This window comes from Dermochelys coriacea, chromosome 26 (genome assembly GCF_009764565.3).
Source record: "Dermochelys coriacea isolate rDerCor1 chromosome 26, rDerCor1.pri.v4, whole genome shotgun sequence".
Taxonomy (NCBI): domain Eukaryota; kingdom Metazoa; phylum Chordata; order Testudines; family Dermochelyidae; genus Dermochelys; species Dermochelys coriacea.
In genome coordinates, this window is record NC_050093.1 from 11369321 (window position 1) to 11386966 (window position 17646).

Sequence of the window (17646 nt, forward strand, 5' to 3'; positions counted from 1 at the left end):
TGAGAGCTTGCCAATCAAGAAGCATCTTGTTTTTTTCACTTTAATTATACATAACTGCAGGACTCAACTTGGCCTTTCTATCTCTCTCTGCAGAGAATTCTTTGCTCGTTGTCAAGGTGAATCAGTTACAGATTAAGAATCTAATATCTATTCCTTTACAATTTTCCTGATTTAAAATGAACGGCATTTCAGTCTCCAGATCCAGCCAACTCCAGATGTTGTTCACTTGAAATCAAATTTTCAGAGTAAGAAAATTGTTCCAAACGAATAATCACACTATGCTTTCATTCTGCCTCCCTTGCTCATGCTTAGTAATATCATGCTTTGCAAATAGTTCCATTGATTTAAATGGAGCTATACTAAAGAAAACTACTACGCGGTGTGAGTAAAGGAGACTAATAAGTCAGCAGAATAAGACTATGGGTTATGCACCATTTTAAGTGCTCAAAGTATGGTTCAAATGGGATGTAGACCTTGGGTTAGCCCTCTGCACAGGGGCAAATTTCATGTGCAATGAATTTTGGTTATTGGGAAAGTCACTGTGTTTGTAACTATGAGTTTTTCCCTGATTTATACCATTGGAGCTACTATATATCATGGCACAATTTGGCCCAATATATTGGATACCTTTTAAAAAAGGTGTCTCACTGTGCTGCTTAACTTTGTATTGTTTCATCTGTACAATATTCCATATGCTTATATTGGGAAATAACTGTCTGGGTGTGAGGAAATGTTCAATTAAGTCAACAAAAGCCTTTTCACTGGCCTCATTGGGCATCGGATCAAACCTTAGATGTAACTACTGTGGGTGGTGAATGAGCATTGTCTTGTTAATTGCACCTGCTGTACAACTGTTCAAGAAATGTCATCCTACTTGTAGGGTTTGAGATAAGATGAATGGAGCCTGTGCAGTTCACCCAGGTCTCCCCGCAGCCTTTTGTGAGGGTGTGTTTTTCTGAGATCCAACAGATGATTTTAGTGCCAGGAAACTAGATTATGTTTTTATTTCAGAGGGATTTAAGAGCTCACAAAGTTCCCCATCTCTTGATCTCTCTATCTCATCCTGAGTCTAGTGCTAAATACTCTTCAATCTTTCAAAAAAATTGCCTGAAGCCTGCACAAAGCCAGATGTGGGCTGCAAAGAAAGGGAGATACTCTGCTCCCTTTTATGTCCTCTGAAATCAATGGGGTCACACTGGTGTGGTGTAACTTAGGCTGAAGGATTTTCTTTCCCTTTAACAAACACACAGGTAATGCAGATTCTTTTTCTCTTGGAAGATGAATTTTTCCCTGTGCGGAGAGCCAGCATGAGGACTATGTACCCTGAAGTCCCACTTAAGCCCAGTTTTGAGGATCGATGTAATGCTCAGAATTATGTACACTGGCCCTCTATGCAGGCAGGGGAAGGAAACGGAAAACCTTGTAAGCATGCAAGAAGTCCTGAACCGACAAGTTCTTCCTATGGTGAGCCCGACCCTGCCCTGCTGAAGAGAGCTTTGTCATTGATTTCAGAGGAGCAGGATCAAGCATTGTATAAGCCAAGCTGCTGAACACTGTAAAGCCAAAAATCACACTAGATAACTGCAGCGCTGCTGGGCTATCTTTTGCCTGCTGATGAATGGTTGTTTGGGGACTGGGGAGCGGGCTAGGGAAGCCCTGCTCAGACCTCCACAACACACACACACTCTTTTTCACCTGGGCAGGAGGAACCATTGCATTCCCCCAGGAGAGCACCTACCATCTTCCCCCAGCAGAGACTCATCACTAGTACGAAGCACCCCAGAGCAGGATAGAGTGGTGCTGAAGGAGTCCGCTATGAATGAATGGGGGAGTAGATGCTCCCAGTAGCCCCAGGGGTATTCTGCCGTGCTCTTTCCTGTGTACGGTCTGCTTCTGGAATATATCCCCTTTTAACGTGGCATTAGCTATGGATTCCTCTCGACTAGTCCTACGACGTAGAGATCTGTAGGAAATGGAATTTGCATCCCACAAAAAAAATTGAAGATTTGTTTTTGTTCTCAACTGGAACAAAACCAAACATCTTTTTTTTGGAAATGTTCTGCCTACCTGAATTTTTGAAAAATGTTCACTTGGGGTCAATCAAAACATCCTCTTCCCAGAAAATTGAAACGTTTCGGTCCGATTTTGATTTTAAAAATAAATGAACATTTCAAAATGAAAAGTCATTTAGAAATGAGAAATCAAAATGGAACAGTCTGAGAGTGTCAAAACGTTCCATTCTGACACCACCAAAATGCTGCGTTCCAATTCTTTTTCCTTGATGAAATTTCATCGACAGCGGATACCTTCCTGCAGAAAATGTCTGTTTCAGTGAAAGAGCATTTTCCAATGGGAAAATGTTCTGTTGGAAATGTTTTGACCAGTTCTAAAACCAAGTCATCTAGTCCATCCCAACCATGCAGGTTTATCCACAGATTGTGTCATCCCAGTGCTTTTTGTGCAACCTGTTTGAAATCACCCAAGGCACAAGGACCTGTTCTGCCCAGACATAAGAGTTATAACTAAATTTAGGACAAAGTGTCATTTATCATTGAACCTGGGATTCAAATGTGATTTAAATGTATCCAATTAAAACAAAAAACACACGTCCCTGACCCGAGACATTTTTTTTTTGAAACCAATGGTTTTTAAGAGCAAAAGTAAACCAGATCCTACAGCACTGATTTTAGTGAGGCCACTCATGGAACAAGTTGCTATTCAGGGTGAGTAAGAGGATCAGAATCAGTCCCACTGTCTTTATAGTTCTGTTGAAAACAACAATGTAAAACTTGATTCTTCCCACACTTTCATGGTGGAGCAGGCGGGGGATCAGGAATAGTTCCACTGAAATCATGCTGATGTAAAGATGGTGTAAATGAGAGCAGAATCATACTGTTAGAGTGGACTCAAGAAAATAGTGAGGTATTAAACTGTGCAATGCACTGGTGTGTTTGGGTGAGAGAACTCACCTCTGTTACAGGCCTGCCCAGTGTTGTGTTTAGCCAGACACAAAAAGAAACCATGTGCTTTCAGTCTGAATGACTTGTCTTTTTCATGAAAGAGAAAAACCAGCCAGCCTAGAATGGCTCAAAGCCAATGCTCATGGAAGTTAATGGGAAGGCTCCCTTATTAGCTTCCATTGGAGTTTCCCTATGTTTGTCCAACACGGGCTGGATTTGAACATGTCCTAGAGACAGCATTGCCAACTCTCACAATTTTGTCATGAGTCTCATGATGATTATTGTTTTCCTTAAAGCCCCAGCTCTTGGAGTCAAGTGGATATGGGATGATTTCAGCTTTCATTCTTAAAAAGAAAAAGTAAGTTTCTAGCCCTTATGGCTATGGAGAAAGCTTCAAAAATGTGACCTCAGTGCACTCTATAGGCTCAAAAAGCCGTAAATAAATAGAAGGCAAATAAAAAGAACCTTGAATCTATTATTTGTACATAATCTCATGATCTGAAAGCCAGTCTCATGTTTTTGGTGAGCCTGACTCATGATTTTTGAACATTTGGGGTTTGCAATACTGTAGAGGTGCAAAACTCCATGCCCCATTACCAGTTACCCTACAGATATACTCAGCCATACCTAGCATTTTGTAGGTTCTCTTGTTTGTGTACTGTCTCTTCATCTTCAGTGGGTGAACTATTCCTTGGTACCTCTCTACAGCAATGCATGTCATGGTAAGCGTGCTGGCCACAACTGCCGTGGTCTGAATGGAGGGGACCATCTTGCACACAAAGGGGCCTAAAAAAGAAAGACACATTTTAGTATGCTGGCTCTCATGGTAGAAATAAACCCTAACCCTAAGGCCTGGGAGCAAATTTCAGCTGGTGGAAGGGGGGGCTCAATTCTAACTCAGATTGTCCTCTATGAATGTACTTCTTTTTAATCTTGGGGTTGTCAAATAACCTGAGCCAGATTCCTTCCTGGGCAGAGCTCTACTTAGCCCAGGAGAGGAGGGGACTGTCAAAGAACCGGTGATAACTAGAGTTAGGTGAAATTTTTCAGCCAAAACTTATTTTTGGTGAAAAAAATGGAGATTCAGCATCACGGAAACATTTCACGAATTCCTGCAGGTTTTGCCAAATTGTTTTGACCGGGGGAAAAAAATTGGAACACATCAAGTGATTTGGATTTTTCAGTTTGAAATGACTTTCCATTTCAAAATTTTCTTTCTTTATTTTTTTTAAAGAAAAAAATGTTTAAAAACTGTCAAAATGATATTGTCAAAATAAAATATTTAGTTTGACCCAAAACTTTTTTTTGACTTTTGGATTTGCCAAAACATTTCAAAAAATGTCATTTTGCATTCAACCCCAAACAACACCGCCCCCGCCCTTCTCCTCAGCTGGTGGTGGTGATGGTTGGCTGTTGGTTTTTTGTTTCTAATTGCCAGCAAAAAGAAAAATCCATTGTTTGCACAACTCTAGCTGTAACTTCCTGATTACTTCTAGCTGCCTTGGCCTGGCCCTGCTCTAAGTCAGAGCAGCCTAAAGGCGTCTCTAAAATACACTAAGTAGTATGGTCCCCAAGAGACCAGGCATCAGCTAAGAACTGGCCAAGCTCAGGTGTGCTCTACCCCTCTGCCCACTAGACATGCTCCTACACTAGATTGTGGGGTCCGTTGAAGTATGTAGGCATTCCTATGCTGGGAAAATCTCAGCGAGCTAGTTAGAGACTGGGCACCACCTGAGCATTGCAAAGTGGCAGGAAAACAGGGAAGAGAATCTAGCCATGTGTCCAGCAGGCTTCCACTTAATTGCAATATGAATTCAATGCTTTTCTTTCCTGCAGGCAGGTGTAGGATAATGTGCAATTGACACATTACTTTCGACTACTGGATGTCTGCCCAGCCTTTCAGAACTAAAACATACAAGCAGCGAGAGGCTGAGCGTGATGACTTCTCAACAATCCTTCCAGCCCCCTGTGAAAGAAGGGACATTTTAGCCAGCATGTCCTAGTGCAGGCACTGCTTTTGCTGCAGTGCACCCCAGCACCTGGTAACACAAGAGCCTTTAGGATCGGGACTACAGAGTGATCCAATAGACTCCATGACACAATGCAGGAAGGTGGAGTTTCTTGAAGAGCCGAGCAGCACCATGCACCATTGGATCTTGGCTTACAACTGGGGCTCATAGGTACTATAGTAACTCCCCAAACCCAATAATAATTAACAGTATCACCTTTAAAACCCCTCCCACACATGCACCACCTTAGATTTAGATACTGCTATAGTAAGCCTCTTTGATGTCAGACCAGTATTCGGAAGCAGCCAAGACCTCACCAGTGTAATGGTAATAGGGAAGTATCACTCAGATATTAAATGGACTGCACCAAGCCAGAGCATATCTTGAGCTCAAATCCAGCCCTGGGCTCTGCAGGTATGGATACCGCCAGGCTGTGGAGTCAGTAGGGTTCCATGGGGCAAACAGCAGCAGGATGCTGCTTGAGTGGTACACGGAGCTCAGCCCTATGGAAAAGCCCCACCAGAGCTGCCCAAAGAGGTCTGGGCAGGCATGGGTCATAGAATCATAGAATATCAGGGTTGGAAGGGACCTCAGGAGGTCGTCTAGTCTAACCTCCTGCTCAAAGCAGGACCAATCCCCAACTAAATCATCCCAGCCAGGGCTTTGTCAAGCCGGGCCTTAAAAACCTCTAAGGATGGAGATTCCACCATCTCCCTAGGTAACCCATTCCAGTGTTCACCACCCTCCTAGTGAAAAAGTTTTTCCTAATATCCAACCTAGACCTCCCCCACTGTAAGTTGAGACAGTTGCTCTTGTTCTGTCATCTGCAACCACTGAGAACAGCCGACCTCCATCCTCTTTGGAACCCCCCTTCAGGGAGTTGAAAGCAGCTATCAAATCCCCCGTCGTTCTTCTCTTCTGCAGACTAAATAACCACAGTCCCCTCAGCCTCTCCTCATAAGTCATGTGCTCCAGCCTCCTAATAATTCTTGTTGCCCTCCGCTGGACTCTTTCCAATTTTTCCATATCCTTCTTGTAGTGTGGGGCACAAAACTGAACACAGTACTCCAGATGAGGCCTCACCAGTGCTGAATAGAGGGAATGATCACGTCCCCTGACCCTATCTCCAGCCATTGGGGTCCACAGACTGGGGAGAGCAAGGCCTGCCTTGTGCTCAGGACAGGGGCTGGATGGATCATTTTAGCCTTATGGTCTGATTCTCATTTACACTAAACTTTCAGCTCACTGTGGCCTAGTAGATAGATCACTGAACTGGGACTCAGGAAATCTGAGCTCTGCTGCTGGGGTAACCTTGGGCAGGTCATGCTCCCTCTTTGTGCCTCAGTTTCTGTGGAATAGGGGTAATGATACTGAGCACTTCTGTAAAGTGCTTTGAGATTTATGGGCAAAAAGTGCTATATAAGCAAGAGGTGGTGTGTTATTAAAGCATCCTTCTGCATCTCTGGCAGCATGCTGGGGTCAAAAACAGTTTCCTGAAAATACCCCCTTTTGCAAATGCCTTCACAGCCACCAGGTCTCTATGCCCAACCTGCTCCCAAAGCATGGTGTTGGGGCCAATCAGAACTGCTATGGGTATTTTCTGCCTTCCAGGGCAGACAGGGGACCATGTGAAGTAGAGCATAGGTAGAGTAGCCGCGAGGCTGCTTTTACTTGCAGCAGGATGCTAAGATATCAAAGGTGGCTTAAAAACGACCTTCCACCATGCCCCCTGACCCTTCCCAAAGGGAGGAACAGAGCAACTGGATATCAGGCACTTAGGGCGGATAATTTATGGAATATGCATCATTCATCAGGCTACCAAAGTCATCGTGCTGGGATGTTAAGCAAGCTACTCTGAAGAATTATAACACTGTTTTTAGGTTAGCGTTTCCCAGTTCCTGAATCTCTTTTTAGTGTGCCACTCCATTGATTGAGGGCGAAGTTTTAGGATGATGATTTGGGATCAAATTCTGCTCAGCTATGTTGGTATAAATCCAGAGTCACTCCACTTGACTTCAGATTTATATCAGTATAACAGAGCAGAATTCCCCACCACCAAAACCCTGCATTTCAGAACAGTGGAATGAGAAGCTCTAAAGGGCATTAGTTCTGTTGGAGAAGAGGGGAAAGCTGGATGCTGAAGTCTGATCATGCCAGTCAACGATGAATGGCCTTCTGAAGTTATCTGATCACATGGCCATCACAAGCAGACACAAGGATCAGCCATGCTGGCATCAGTAGATGGAGGTTTTATCTGGTTTTCTTTTGCATGAGAATCAGTTGAAATTGTGTTTTGTTCCAGATGCCAGATGCTGGGTACAATATTACCAATCTCCCACTAGGATGCTAGAATATTGAAAGACATCTGCATCAAGTGAATACTGACTCAACTTCCTGGAGGTCTTTGTGCCTTGAACATTGTTGACAAGAACGCTTGCCTGGATTGCATATGCCAAATAATATAGTGAACGCCCCCCACCTCTTTGGAAAGGATGAGTTTCTATCTCAGCCCGATTGCTTTCTTAGAGCCAGGACTGGCAGCAGCATCTGATGCTATTGCCGGGGATTTATCTGCATCTGAGACTTTCCCAGAGTACAATGAAATTGTTGGCGTTTGAACAATTTTCTTCTCAATTTACAGCCTCTTCCCCCGAGATGAAAGAACTTCAAGGGAGCTCATCTAATCTGTTGCTCATCTGCTGGGCTCCCTAGCAACTGACGGGGACACATGAGGCTGTCTTTTCTGAGCCTCGTGTCTGATTTATGTGGAAGTGTTAAGGAAATAGAGGTTTGAAGATTGTGGATACAGATTGAAAGAACTCAACGGGCGATGTGAGGCTGAATATATGTTTTCTCAAGTAGCAAACTCTCTGGAGCACAGTCCCAACACGTAGAGGTGGAGAGATTGTTTTTAGCATGGACGCGTCTGGGCTTTGAAACTGGAGTTCTTTCTTAGCCCTGGATCTGGAGATGAGTTATTCCTAAAGCCGCTGGCTAAAATAATCACAGTGAGGAGATTGTCAAAGGCACCAATGGGAATTCGATAGTCTTCTCTGGTTAATTGCCAAAGGGAATTGGGCACCTTTGAGAGTCTGCCCCCTAGTGGATGTGCTAGGAGCTGATAGAGTCTACTACCTGCTGTGGCTGGAGCTGGGAAAGCCAGGGGTTTTCTATTCTATGCTGAAGAACCTTTGCATGGTGGCTTGACCTGGTACATCTCCCAAGCTGCACTATAGGAGCTTAGGTTTCAGAGTAGCAGCCGTGTTAGTCTGTATTCGCAAAAAGAAAAGGAGTACTTGTGGCACCTTAGAGACTAACAAATTTATTAGCTCACAAAAGCTTATGCTCAAATAAATTTGTTAGTCTGTAAGGTGCCACAAGTACTCCTTTTCTTTTTGCGAATACAGACTAACACGGCTGCTACTCCGAAACCTATAGGAAGAGAGGCCATACGGTGTCCCTGAATGACCCTGGGGGAACAGAAAGGGGGCAGGCCACTGGGACATCTCAACACAAAAAATATAATTCAGGCTGGAAGGAGATGGATGAAGTTCCACTGGGCTAGGACTCAGGAGAGGTGATTTTTGATTCCCTGTTCTGCCATAGTACATGCTGTGTGAACATGGACAAGCCACTTAGAGGCTGTCTTCCCTGCAGCATTAACGTGGGCTTTTACTTGGGTGTCGCCCCTAATACTCTTACCCACCTCATCCACACACACACAAAATCCTCTGGCTCAAGTTTGGTGTTGCTTTAAAGCCAAGCTAGCTGGCTTGGCTGTGGATAAAGGCTAGAGACCACCCTGCAGTGATTACGCAAACTAGCTCACTCCAGTCCTGCTTAGCTTGCCAGATCCAACTCCCAGACAATATGGCTGAGGCCACGATGCATTTGGAGATGGGCTGCTTGCTTTTGACCTGTTCAGTATAGAGAGTATACATGAAGGAATAGTAACTGTTGGCCACATGGGTGTAAGGCGTTAAGTCAGCAGTTAAGTGAACAATACAGTTCTTCCCTTTCTAACACAAGAAAATTCTGCTGTCTAGAATCAAATTGATTTTTAATGAGCCTATGAAGGCTCCAGACCAAATAAATCCCTAGTGTCACTCCATCCACTTGTACAAGGTGTGCCAATGATTAATTTGCTCCAGCATTTCTAATGTAATTTAGCAATTAAAAGGCTAGGTCTTCAGCGGGTGTAAATGGACATCAATGGAGTGATATCAGCTGAAATCTGGCCCATCATTTCTGTCTGGAATTGGGTTCCTGCGGCCCTGTTTGGCTTTTGTGTAAGTTCTGTTGGGAAGCTGAACCCCTGAGGTTCAAGAGTTGATTTGTGGTTTAAGCAATCACAGTTCCATTTCTGGCAAGGGGGGTCCCCGTCTTTCTTTGATCTAGTGCTATTCCCAGTTTTTCATACCTTCCCCTTCCTGTACAAACCTGGTGTTTCCCCTTGTTCGGCAAGACTGAGAGCTCATCAGCATTGGAGATTTGCCCTGATTTCAGTCATCGTTGACCAGCTACCAGCCTAGCTTCACCAGCCTAAACTATAGCGCAGAAAGGCAAAGCCCCTGTTTTCACCAGTGGAGACAACCCCTGCTTGACACAGAAGCCAGCTGCACCATTGCAAATTGCAGCTTGTAAGGGTTTATATTGTCTGCACCAGGGGTTGTCCCCAGTGTAGAAAAGGTCTAAGACACGATCTAGTGGTCAGAGCACAAGACCAAGAGCCGGGAACTCCTGACTTACATTCCCAGATAATCACTGGGGTATTCAGCAAGTTGCTTAACCACTCGCTTTGTGCCTCAGTTTCCCCATCTGTAAAATAGGGATAGCTACTTCACTGGGGTTTTGCAAGGGTTAACAGATGTACATGAAGACTGTTGGAAGAGAAAAATGTATTATTAAAGTTAATTGTGAAGAACCCAGATGTTTATGGATAACGCAGTCCAATTCTTGTGCAGTGCTTCTTCTTTCTCTATTTTAATAGGATAATGCCTCACTTCCACTACTGTTGTGAAGATTTGGAGGTGTGGAGATTTGCTTTGAAGATGAAAAGGGCTATCCAAGCATTAGGCATGTGTATTGTCAGTGTAGTGATTCCCTTGGGAGTGGGGGGGGGGTGTGTTTGTTAGCAAAGCCTGGGGATACAGTCTGCCCATCAGGAAACAGGGATGGGAGAGGATAAGGCAACGGGAGAAGAGAATCAAGGGAGATGGGAAGAAAAGCAGATAAGCAGCTGAGCACGACAAAGCCCAAAGGCTAGATCCTAGGCTGGTGTAAATTGGTGCAGCTCCTTTGACTTTCTTTTTTGTGTTCGGACCTTACTGGTGTTGCCTGTCTCTTTCCGGTCAGACAATGAACCGTACCATCTGGGGTTTGAGTCCTCGACAAGATCTACTGATTAAAAACCACTGTATAAGAGCTAGATAGTAATAAAAATATTGTAACAAATCCATGCGCACCTAACACATCACATTTCTTAATAACCTACATTGCAGTACCACACAGCGATGGCAGCAAAAATAGACTTCAAAAGCACTGATGCCTAAAGGAAAATCTCCATTATCTGCTGGCTGTATAGGACCTATGATACCCAGTTCAGTGGTTCTGTTTTCATCCTGGAGAGGCCAGTCAGATGCACAGAAGCAAATTAATTGTAATGTATCATAAAAAAGGAATATACTGTATTCTGTGCCCTGCTGGTTTCATATACTCTCGTCTTGAGTTTCCTCTCTCACGAAAGCTTATGCTCTAATAAATTTGTTAGTCTCTAAGGTGCCACAAGTACTCCTTTTCTTTTTGAGAATACAGACTAACACGGCTGCTACTCTGAAATCTGTCACACAGTCTGTCTAGGGCTATAGCTTAAAGGTTGCCATTCTTCTCCCTTAATATTATTCTAACATAAGGAAGCTTTCCTAGGAGGAGACACTGTGATTCCCTGGCTGGAGTACTGGACTGGGAGTCATGAGACCTAGCTTCCATTCTCAGTTCTGCCACTGACCTGTTGGGTGACCTTGGGCAAGTTGCTTCCCTCTATAGTGCGTCCGTTTCCCCATGGGCAAAATGGTCCTGACTTTTCTTTGTAACATGCTCTGTGATCTAAGGAAGGAAAGTGCCTATATATCATTCAGGGATCTGTCTGTGCAAACAAGAGACAAGGTGGGGGAGGTAATATCTTTTATTGGACCAATTTCTGTTGGTGAAAGAGACAAGCTTCCAAGCTACACAGAGCTCTTCTTCTCTATGTGTATTCCCTGTGTCTTACCAGCCTGAAAAGCATGTCTTCCTCAGGCTGAGGACAATGGGGAGATACTTAGTATTAACCACGGTGCTTTGAATGAACAATAGAACAATAAACCATGGTGCTTTGAATGAACAATAGGTGTGCTCAAGCTGGGGAAAGATATTTCCTCCTCTGATCTGATCAGAGGGTCACAGCAGTGCAGTGAAGAAAAGGAGGACTTGTGGCACCTTAGAAACTAACAAATTTATTAGAGCATAAGCTTTCGTGAGCTACAGCTCACTTCATCGGATGTATACAGCGGAAAATATAGTGGGGAGATTTTATATACACAGAGAACCTGAAACAAGGGGTGTTACCATACAGACTGTAACAAGAGTGATCAGGAAAGGTGAACTATTATGAGCAGGAGAGCGGGGGGGGGACAAGGCGGGGGGGGACCTTTTGTAGTGATAATCAAGGTGGGCCATTTCCAGCAGTTGACAAGAACAGTAGGGGGAGAAATAAACAAGGGGAAATAGTTTTACTTTGTGTAATGACCCATCCACTCCCAGTCTTTATTCAAGCCTAAGTTAATTGTATCCAGTTTGCAAATTAATTCCAGTTCAGCAGTTTCTCCTTGGAGTCTGTTTCTGAAGTTTTTTTGTTGAGGAATTGCCACTTTTAGGTCTGTATTCAAGTGACCAAAGAGAGTGCAGTGGGTGATCAGAAGAGGGACTGGATCTATGACAGGAGCTAAGTATTATTAGTTTAAATAGAGTGGGGAACTGTTTGTGAAAGAGAAATGGACTTTTTACTCTCATGGCTAATTTCTTAACTCAAAGCAATGGGATATTTCTTGTCTCCTGCTCAACAAGAGATAGATACATCAAATGGATTTTTACGTATCCCATCTCAACCTTTTCCATTGCATTCTTTATTCAGATGCAGTGTCTTTCCACCCCCGTATAGGCTGGGTGGATCAAATGGAATGGAAAATGAGTTATTTTAATAATCTCATTTCCTACCAATGTGCTGAATTTAGCACTTGAAACTGACCTTGCATTTGTTAAAATGCAGGTGGAAATACAGTACAATGCCATGCCTAATTCACTTATGGTGAAAAGAAAAGGAGTACTTGTGGCACCTTAGAGACTAACAAATTTATTTGAGCATAAGCTTTCGTGAGCTACAGCTCACTTCATCGGATGCATTTGGTGGAAAATACAGAGGGGAGATTTATATACACACACAGAGAACATGAAACAATGGATTTATTATACACACTGTAAGGAGAGTGATCACTTAAGATGAGCCATCACCAGCAGCGGGGGGGGGGGGAGGGGGGAGAAGGAGACAAGCAAGGTAGGCTATTTCTAGCAGTTAACAAGAACATCTGAGGAACAGTGGGGGGTGGGGGGTAGAAATAACATGAGGAAATAGTTTTACTTTGTGTAATGACTCATCCATTCCCAGTCTCTATTCAAGCCTAACTTAATTGTATCCAGTTTGCAAATTAATTCCAATTCAGCAGTCTCTCATTGGAGTCTGTTTCTGAAGTTTTTTTGTTGAAGGATAGCCACCCTCAGGTCTGTAATCGAGTGACCGGAGAGATTGAAGTGTTCTCCGCCTGATTTTTGAATGTTATAATTCTTGACGTCTGATTTGTGTCCATTTATTCTTTTATGTAGAGACTGTCCAGTTTGACCAATGTACATGGCAGAGGGGCATTGCTGGCACATGGTGGCATATATCACATTGGTAGATGTGCAGGTGAACGAGCCTCTGATAGTGTGGCTGATGTGATTAGGCCCTATGATGGTGTCTCCTGAATAGATATGTGGACAGAGTTGGCAACGGGCTTTGTTGCAAGGATAGGTTCCTGGGTTAGTGGTTCTGTTGTGTGGTGTGTGGTTGCTGGTGAGTATTTGCTTCAGGTTGGGGGGCTGTCTGTAAGCAAGGACTGGCCTGTCTCCCAAGATCTGTGAGAGTGATGGGTCGTCCTTCAGGATAGGTTGTAGATCCTTGATGATGCGTTGGAGAAGTTTTAGTTGGGGGCTGAAGGTGATGGCTAGTGGCGTTCTGTTATTTTCTTTGTTGGGCCTGTCCTGTAGTAGGTGATTTCTGGGTACTCTTCTGGCTCTGTCAATCTGTTTCTTCACTTCAGCAGGTGGGTAGTGTAGTTGTAAGAATGCTTGATAGAGATCTTGTAAGTGTTTGTCTCTGTCTGAGGGGTTGGAGCAAATGTGGTTATATCGTAGAGCTTGGCTGTAGACAATGGATCGAGTGGTATGATCTGGATGAAAGCTAGAGGCATGTAGGTAGGAATAGCGGTCAGTAGGTTTCCGATGTGACCATCGCGTATTAGCACCGTAGTGTCCAGGAAGTGGATCTCTTGTGTGGACTGGTCCAGGCTGAGGTTGATGGTGGGATGGAAATTGTTGAAATCATGGTGGAATTCCTCAAGGGCTTCTTTTCCATGGGTCCAGATGATGAAGATGTCATCAATGTAGCGCAAGTAAAGTAGGGGCATTAGGAGACGAGAGCTGAGGAAGCGTTGTTCTAAGTCAGCCATAAAAATGTTGGCATACTGAGGGGCCATGCAGATACCCATCGCAGTGCCGCTGATTTGAAGGTATACATTGTCCCCAAATGTCCCCCCACTGTTCCTCAGATGTTCTTGTTAACTGCTAGAAATAGCCTACCTTGCTTGTCACCATGAAAGGTTTTCCTCCTTCCCCCCCTCCTGCTGGTAATAGCTCATCTTAAGTGATCACTCTCCTTACAGTGTGTATGATAAAACCCATTGTTTCATGTTCTCTGTGTGTGTATATAAATCTCCCCTCTGTATTTTCCACCAAATGCATCCAATGAAGTGAGCTGTAGCTCACGAAAGCTTATGCTCAAATAAATTTGTTAGTCTCTAAGGTGCCACAAGTACTCCTTTTCTTTTTGCAAATACAGACTAACATGGCTGCTACTCTGAAACCTGTCACTTAAGGTGGTGAGTTCTGATTGACCCTTCAGGCATTGAATATTTGACAAGCGTCTGTCAAATCTAAAATATTAGGAGGCAGGGGAAAAAAACCCTCTTAACATAAAAGAACTGTGAGCAATAAGCAGAATTAATTTCTAAGGTACTAATTTTGCCAGACACATGATGATTTTTTTGATGTATTTACAAAATTAATGGGTACAGGGGAAGCAGTGGACATAATATATTTGGGGTTTAATAAAACATTTGAACAATAACTGATGTATTTTTTCTTGCAAAACTATAATTAAAATTTACTTTGGTAAAATAACTGAGTTTAACAATTTGGCAGGTGCAAATTAGCATAAATTCAAAGGAGCTATGCTGAATTACATCAGACAAGGATTTGGTCCATTCCCTTTTGGACAGAAAACTGGCTGCAATCCATAATAATTAGCTCTTATATAGCAATTTCTTTTATAGATTGTGAAGCACTTTACAAGGAAGGGCAAGTATCATTATCCCCATTTGTACAGATGGGGAAACTGAGGCACAGAGCGGTTAAGTGACTTGCCCAGCCCATCAGTAGCAGAGCTGCAAATTGAACATAGATCTCCTGAATTCTAGAGCCATGCTGTCTCCACTGGATCACACTACCCTCTTAAACAAAAGCCAGTGTATGCATCTATCTAGTGGAGAACTGCAAAGGTTTGTGGTAGGTTTGATCTTATTTAACAACTGCATTGAAGTGCTGAATGGCAGATGAATCAACAGCCATTAATAGAGGTTACTTGGATCAGGATCAGACCCAATCTGCTTTCATACCCTGACCCTCCTCAGTTTCCTTTTCTTGGAGTTCTCAAAAACAGCACCATCTTACTCTGGAGTCTGGTTGTAAGTGATAACATCACAATTCAACAACTAACTCAAACCCCAACAAATCTTTGTCCCACTCTGAAGTTCCAACAGTTTTTCCCCAGACCCAGATCCTGCTATCCAATGTTTCCTCAATCCTTTCCCTCTTTAAGGCTTCTGCCCCTTCCATTCACTGCAGGTAGCTCCAGCCAGGCCTTTCTAGCCGCTTGGTGTGAAAAAATCCTGACACTGAACCTCCTGCCTGTCTGCTCCCTGAAGGTCTCACTATCCTTTCTTCAAAAAGAAAAGGAATACTTGTGGCACCTTAGAGACTAACAAATTTATTTGAGCATAAGCTTTCATGAGCTACAGCTCACTTCATCGGGCTCACGAAAGCTTATGCTCAAATAAATTTGTTAGTCTCTAAGGTGCCACAAGTACTCCTTTTCTTTTTGTGAATACAAACTAACACGGCTGCTACTCTGAAACCTATCCTTTCTTCCGCTCAGTGGAACTGTCTCCCTTTTTCCTGCATCAAAACCCACTGTGGGGAGGCAGCTAATTAGTCAGAGGTGAGGCTAAATTCATCTCCTTTAAAGGGCCATTCCCCCTTGTAACTAACAATACAAAAGTAGGAGAAGCTGCAAACTCCAGTGAGGGTGTATCATATAAAAAGGCCTAGAGAGGCTGGATGCATAGGGGTAGGAAAGTAAGAGAAGTCCAAAGCTTGCAAATTGATAGGGATTAGATTGCTGAGATATTCCATTTATGCAGCATTCACCCCCCCCCCCACCCCCCAAATATACAAACAAATTACAAAGGAGTGTATGTGGTGGAGACCAGGGTTCCTCTAGGGTGGAATATTGCAACTGTTCAATAACATATTGCAAGAGTGTATCACTTCTTTATGATTAAAGAAGTGCAGTATCCAGTTGAAACTGATGTGGTAATTCATAGGAGGAAGGTTGATTTGTATTGCATGTGTCCTGTGCATGGAAGCTCGTGATGCTAGGCAAATATAGATGTTACATGATAAATGATTGGTGCATTGTACTTTAGATGGGCGTCCTTTTACCATTTATGAAACCAGTGGTCAAATATGCACTGATATATACCACATTACCCAATGTCTTTATGGTTGTCTTGGAGTACTGCCCAGAGAACACGTTCTTCAGTAATGCAGGCTATCTCAATAAGTTTTAGTGACAGGAATGGAGTCCTAAATACTCCTCATTTTGTTTTCAAATGGACGATGATTTTTGTTCTAGACCTACCATGATGCAATGATGTACATCCATGAAATCTAGAGACATGCTTGTCCTCTGTAAAACAGATTTGGGATCAGATCATGAGCTGGTGCAAAATGGCATTTTTCCATGGACTTCAAAGGAGCAACAGCTTACAAGCTTACAATCTAAGTATAAGACAAGAGATAATAGATGTGTACTGACAGACAGATGGGGCAATATAAGGAAACAATGAGATAATATTGGTCGCCATGATAGGCAGTGGTCTCAGCGAAAGGACTTAGGCCAAGCTCCTCAAACGTAATTAAGTGCCTAACTCCCTTTGGTGTCAGGGATCTTCTGAACTTCTCTTAATTTCCTACCCATGTGTCTATCCTCTCTAGGGCTTTTTATATGATACATCCTCACCGGAGTCTGCAGCAGGCCAAAGTCCCTTTCCTGGGAGTAGTAACAGACCTGCCTCCTCTATAGATCAGTGTGGGACATTTGTAGGTTTGGGCTCTTTGGATTCAGATGTAAATAGATGGCTGGGTTGTGCCAATGGGATCAGACTCAAATCACAGTCCCAGACAAGAAAGGGAGATGACATCTAAGCCAACTCCATCCATTTAATCCACGTCACCACCCAAACTTCAGTGACAAAAGGTCCTATCTGAAGAATAACACTAATGATGTTCTGAGTCTGAATTTGTTTTTAAGGTATATGTTTCAAGGAGTCTAAATGGCGCCAACATTACAAAGTAGCTCAGGCATATGATGAAAAAGCTTTGAGCTGTTACATTTTACAATATATAATCAGTGATTCATTATAATTAGCCCTGAGCTCATTTTATTTTGCTATTGGACTTCATAAAGACCCTTATCATTTTGTAGAATGTAAGATTTCTTTGTTTTCATTAGATGGACTCAATTACCAGCTGAATCTAAAGTGAACTTCTGCTGCTAATAACACTCTTTATAATGGAACCTACTAACATTGCTCCTTTCTGTAACTAATGTGGCTCTTTTGCATTAGGTAGCACTGGATTAATACAGGAAACACTGAATGATTTAATTACAGTCCACAGTTTACAGATGCACCAAAACTCCAGAAGGGCAGGGTGACCTTGCTCAAAATTTTACTGAGATGGGAAGAAGAAGAAAACATTAAAGTAAGTTAGGGAAGAGACCACAGAACCAAGATGTATCCACTCTAGTGTAAATACAGAATAAATCCATTGATTTGAGTAGAATTACTCCAGATTTACATCAGCGTGAGAGCAGAATTTTGGCCAATATATCCTAAAAGTCTTAACACTTAGCAGTTAGGGTCTGATTCTCTTTTCATTATCACTGATACAAGTGACCTAAGTGGTGTTTTGAGTTATTCTTGATT

General features: G+C 43.1%; 1 protein-coding gene across 1 annotated transcript in view; it reads right to left on the reverse strand.

Annotated features, from left to right (window-relative positions):
• The window catches only part of LOC119848728 (pyroglutamylated RF-amide peptide receptor-like), an 88317-nt gene that overhangs the window by 13395 nt on the left and 57276 nt on the right, over positions 1-17646 (reverse strand). Inside the window, exon 2 of the mRNA XM_043503069.1 lies at positions 3588-3746. Coding sequence (XP_043359004.1) covers positions 3588-3746 — 159 coding nt within the window. The remainder of the gene's footprint in view (positions 1-3587; positions 3747-17646) is intronic.